General features: G+C 45.3%; 1 protein-coding gene across 1 annotated transcript; it reads left to right on the top strand.

Annotated features, from left to right (window-relative positions):
- Nucleotides 1-2,024: 2,024 nt before the first annotated feature.
- Nucleotides 2,025-3,660, top strand: UBQLNL (ubiquilin-like). The gene has a single exon (XM_012658985.1). The coding sequence runs from the start codon at nt 2,290-2,292 to the stop codon at nt 3,658-3,660; it is 1,371 nt and encodes a 456-aa protein (XP_012514439.1). The 5' UTR covers nt 2,025-2,289.
- Nucleotides 3,661-5,932: the final 2,272 nt, after the last annotated feature.

Raw genomic sequence — 5,932 nt, 5'->3', positions numbered from 1 at the left:
ATGGAGGTTCCCTCTCTTATTCCCATCCTCTTGTGGGGTCCTCAGGGCAGAGTCTTGGCTTGACAATCCATTTTTCACTGTCCTGGATCAATCTCACTTTGGAGTGCAGTTGAGAGAGGTGCTTAGGCTTGAGACCTGCTCTCAGAAATTAGCAGCTGGAAACTGAGCATGAGGAAGATCTGGCATGGATTGGGCTGGGGGTCCAGACATTTTCAATAAAGAATTTTTGGTGGGATAGCAGCAAGTCTCCTGGCCGACTGTTGTCTCTTTGCTTTCCTTTAACGCACTGAGAACATATGGGCTTTAACTGCCTCCTTGTCTCTTATCTGTCTGCATGATGCTCCTCCTCCTCCAGGCAGGTGGTGGATAGAAGACATACAATCCAGACCCTGAAGTCTTCCCAGTAACACAGAAGATTCATACATTTTCACAGTACATTCACAAATATATCGTACGTTCAATAAGACATATACATTCTCACTCTTACATAAACACTATTTCCATCTACACCCAAACATCAACATAGACATAAATATGCATTTTAACATAGCCACTAACAGAAAATTCATCAGCTTTCCAAATAAAAATCAAACACCATTCTCTAAATTTGCATGGGCCTGAGAATCTGGCTTATTAGTTGCTTGTACCTGTCCCCTTAGGGATTCTACTACTAACCACCTCCACCTTCACCTCTTGATTCACAGACACCTCTCCCTCTTAATGCTTTGATGCAAAGGTGGGAACTTAGGATTGGGTTAGAACATTGAAATGAATCATTCTAAAAATTGTGTTATAATGACATATAGAAAATATCTAGCGATATGTGGTACAAAGTTAGGTTGAAAGAAATGGCTCACTCACCTTTAGTTTGGAATGCCCCCACAGGGAGCCTCCCTGGCTAGCCCTGCTCCTGCTTCCTAGGGCAGAGGAAATTTTTTCCCCACCACATAGGAGCACACTTAAGTCTAGAATTCCAAAATCTAGACTGTAGAGAAAACATGACATCGTCTTCCACATAACACCTTTATTCTTTTTTTTTTTTTTGAAAAAAGTACACTTTAATTCATTAATTGATGATACCACTAGGAAATGATCAAGTGTGGTGAGACCACCTAGCTACAGGTCATTCCAAAGGAAGGCTGGGGGAGGACACGAACTATTCTAGATTAAATGAGTCTTAACAGACCAACCAATTAAATGCAATACATGATTCTCAACTGAATTCCAGTTTAAACGGCCCAGCTGTAAAAGGCATTTTAGGGTCAGTTGGGGGAATTCAGATAATCAACCAGGTAACAGAGTCCATTAGGCAATTACTTTTGATTTTGTGAAACCAGTACTGCAGTTATACAGAAATATGTTCTTGTTTTTTAGAGATGTGAGCTGAAGTATTTAGGAGCAAAATGTCATGTCATCTATAATTCACTTCTGAATACTTCAGGGGAAAAAAGATGAAGAAACACAGTAAAATGCTAAGAAATCTAGACAGGAGACTGAGGAAGGCTAGTGTCAGAGAGCCGTCCTTACACGGCAATAAGTCTCCATGGCCAGGAGACAGAAGGACTTTTCGCCACGTCCCTTATTCTTGCTACATGTTCCTAAGGCCCACCTTTTTTAGATAACTAACAAAATTAATGAGCTCCTTCCTATGGGAGAGACTGTATTCTTACAAGAATGTGGTTTTATATATGGCTTCAGTAGAAGCAACTTTTCACACAAGTCTGACATCCCTATAAGGGACCTATACACAGTACCACACAGAAATCCCACACCTACCAACATTTTAAAAATCTGGTTTTTATTTAATTTTTTTAACTAGCTCCATCCTGAGAGCTTTGTCTCCAATTTTTATGGAAAATTGTCTTATTTTATTTTATTATAGAGACTCTCCCAAATATGTCCTGCAACCTCAGCTAGTCCAGGCAGACTGTGAGGCTAGGGTTGACATCACAATATCCCTTTTCTGAAGATGTCATGCCCTTGGTGGGTGGGACAGGAGGAGGGGCAGCCCTGGGAGGAGTCATCACCATTTAGTTCACCTGGGCCAAGTATGAATCAGTAGCCACACCAGGCCTCGGCTGGGCCACATCTGGAGAACTGGGGTGAGGGCACAACATCGCAAAATACCTGGCCCTGGCCCAATCATTCACCTCTTTTTGGGCAACAAAGAAACTAGCCTGTGGCCTGAGAATATAATATCTGAGACGAAGGCCAGCAGAAACATTGCTTGCCCTCACCCCTTCTGCCCCTGTTTCCACCTGCTTCCTGCCTGCCCACTCACTAAGGCCCATGCTGCATGTCATCTCTCGAATGCCTAGGACGTCCCAGAGTGGGCATCCTTCAGGTCTACCTACAGACAGGAATACCTCTTTGAGTGTCACTCGAGTGATAGTGAAGACACCAGGCAGCCAGAAAGACTTTATGATAGGTGACAACACCTCAGTGAGGCAGTTCAAGGAGAAGCTATTGGCTCACTTCCAATGTCAAATGGACCAACTAGTGCTGGTTTTCATGGGCTGCCTTCTCAAAGACCATGACACGCTGAGCCAGAGGGGCATCATGGATGGCCACACCATCCACCTGGTCATCAAATCCAAGCATGGCTCCAGATCCCTAGCCCATTCCTTCTCGAACCTGCCAACCAATGAGCCCTTCCACCATCGGGACAGAAACACCAAAGGAAACAGCAGTGGGGTGCACCAACCTGATGGCGTGAATCAAACCCCAGTGGAATCAGCTCACTTTGTGGAGTCTGATGCACCCGAGGTGCATACCCAGAACCTGGAAGTGGGCAGTCCAGAGCACACAGCACAGATGCTGGAGAATACTAGCATCCAGTGGCTTCTGTCAAACACAAACTTCATGCGGCAGTTCATCTCAGAACACCCAGACATGCAACAATTGATGCAGCAAAACCCAGAGGTCTCCCTCCTCCTTGACAATTCTGAGATCCTGTCGCAGACCCTGGAGCTGGCCAGGAACCTTGCCATGATCCAAGAGATAATGCAGATACAGCAACCTGCACAGAACCATGAGCACCCACTGAACCCACAGCCATATCTGGACTTAGAGACAATGCCAGGTGGGAACAATGCCCTGGATCAGAGCTGTGCGGATTTCAATGATCAACTGCTCAACAGCAGGCAAGATCCTTTTGAAAGCAATCGTTTCATAGCTCTCCTGGCAGGAGAAGTGCTGAATCAATTCAAGTCCTCACCCCCATCTCCATTACTATCCCAGGAATGGCGGGACCAGCTCCCACAGCTTCCTACAACCCAAGTCATCTATACTAGGTCTTGTGGTTTATCTTCAATCACCTCAGCCAATGGAACCTCCAACAGGGTCAACCATACTTCCAGGGCCAATACTGCCACTATTTCCACCAAGGGACAGAATCACATCTGTGCCCTTCATCAGCCAGCTGGGATACCAGCCTTACCTAGCATAGAGCTCACCCAGCAGCCCCAGGATGAAGACAAGGATGCCACTATCTCTTTAAGTAGTTCCGAACAGAGATTCAAAGATGATCTCCAGTTGGATAAGCAGACCAACTCCCAGATCACAGGAGGCATGATGCAGTTGCTTATGAACAATCCCTACCTGGCAGCTCAGATGATGTTGTTTGTGAGTATGCCCCAGCTGAGTGAACAGTGGCAGTAGGAGTTGCCCACATGCCTGCAGCAGATACAGCTTTCTGACCTGCTTTCAGCCCTAGCAAACCCTAAAGCATCACAAGCAATATTGCAGATTGAGCAGGGTCTCCAGCTGTTGGCCACAGAGGCTCCTATTCTTTTGCCCTGGGTTTCACCCTACCTATGGGGCCTGGGTTGGCTTCCTGCTCCAAGCTGCAGCTACCCTCACCCGGTGCCCTGGCCCTGGAATGCTCCAGATATAACTGAATCCAAAGGGCCTGAGTGCTGCCATAAATCTGAAGCAGTCCTATAGAGACTACAATCTCTGGATGGGGATCCTTCCCACATTCTACAAGCCCCTGAGATTCGTTTCAGCAAGCAGATGGAATCCCTTCAGGCCATGGGATTCCAGAACCACCATGCTAATCTACAGGCACTTATTGCTACTGAGAGGGACACCAGTGCTGCTATCCATAAGCTCAAGAGGTCCCAGGGATTCTAACCACCATGCCTACCTGTTTGCTTGCTACCTGCTGGCTAACCCACTTGACCACCTCATCTGCCATTTCCACCTCTTCTGATGCTTCCAGCCAGAAGTCCCGGAATAGAAGTTACCAACCAATGCTTTCTATACCGAATAATAGATCATTGGCCATGGCTGGAAGAGCTGTCAATAAAAAGGCTACACCTACCTGCCCCCACGCAAGGTTTGGCTTTGTTTCTTTTGCAAAAACGCAACTGTGTGTGATATCTCTATCTTACCAATTGTACATACAGGAACACACAAATACACGCACTTCACATTCACATTAATATAGCGATAAAAAGAATCAGTTTCATGTACCATGCTCGAATATCCAAAAACCTGCATATGTTGCCTCAGACAGGTGTACACAGGTATGCAAGCTCACACAGTGAAAGATTTACATATGTAGGCACATAGAGTCAACATACAGGTACACACAGCCATGTGCATACACAGATACACACAAACACCTAGAGACACATAAACAGACCCACATGTAGGGAAAGACAATAATAACATATCCATATAGAAAGGGAGACATATTACATAGATAGACCCACCTATTTAGTCATAAAGGCTGTCTTGATTTCTCAAAACCAAACTATTCAAGTCTGAAAGTGAAAAAGGAATAAACTGGTGGGCCAGAGTAGGAAGAATTCACACATCAGCCAGGTGCCGATGAGCAGTGACCATCATCAGAACCTCACACTAATTGCCATTGCCACAGTTAAAGGACTTTGATGGGCTGTCACTACTCTCTGTTTAGCACGCAGAGATCTAGCCGCTGCCACTCTCACTGCATATTCCAGTCACCACAAACCCAGCCCTCCATGGGGCACAGCAAATTCCAAGAATATCACATCCTTCAGCATAGCTTATGTTTGTAGCTTGTGTTTTGCACAGTTGCTAAGGCCTCATCTTCTCCTCTTCCTGCCTCACCTGGAGTATCCCAGCCTGGCAGGATATGCAACCAATTGTATAATAGTTCAGCTATTCAATTATTAAATAATTCAGTACGCTGTAGCCGTAAGCTACTAAGTCAATATTGATTTAGGCATTGAAGAACTGGCAATGAAAAAACAAAGATCATTTATTTACAAAGTTTACTTTCTTTCTTGAATATAGACACAAGATACTATTCAAATTAACTTATAGATACGTTAGGTGGCAGTAAGTGCTATGAAGAAAAAGGAATCAGGATAAGCTATCCTAAATAGGGTGAATGGAGAGGGCCTCTCTGAAAAGGTGACATTTGAGCAGAAATCAGAATGAATTAGGAGGACTGAACATGCAATTCCCTGGGAGAAGGATGGTCCAGGCAGAGAAGGCTGTATGAGAGTAAAAGCCCTGAGGAAGGGGTATTCTTGTGTTTGAAGAATGTCAAGGAGGTAATGTAGCTGAAGTGAACCAAAACAATGGGGGTGGGGAGGAAATAGGAAATAGGGAGTTCTCACCCAGAATCTGCAAAAAGGGTTTGTAGGTCTGGTGAGGACTTTGGATTTTTTCTTTCCGTGAACGTAATAGAAAGTCACTGGTGAGTTTTGAACAAAGGACTGAAGTAATTCAACTTATCAGTCTGCCTGTGGAGTGAGGAATAGACTGTGGTCGAGGGAAACCAGGGAAACAGGGAAACCAGTTAGGAGGCTTCTGCGATAGAGCAGGTGAGAGACAGTAGTGCCTGGGACCAGGGTGGCAGCCCTGGAGGAGGTGAGAAGTCGTCAGATTCTGAACTCTACAGGGGACCCACAGACATCTGTGTGCTCAGCAGACCACC

Source organism: Propithecus coquereli, unplaced genomic scaffold (genome assembly GCF_000956105.1).
Source record: "Propithecus coquereli isolate 6110/MARCELLA unplaced genomic scaffold, Pcoq_1.0 Scaffold594, whole genome shotgun sequence".
NCBI classification, from domain to species: Eukaryota; Metazoa; Chordata; class Mammalia; order Primates; family Indriidae; genus Propithecus; species Propithecus coquereli.
Note: the sequence above shows the minus strand (reverse complement) of the source record. Positions and strands in the feature narration are given on the sequence as shown.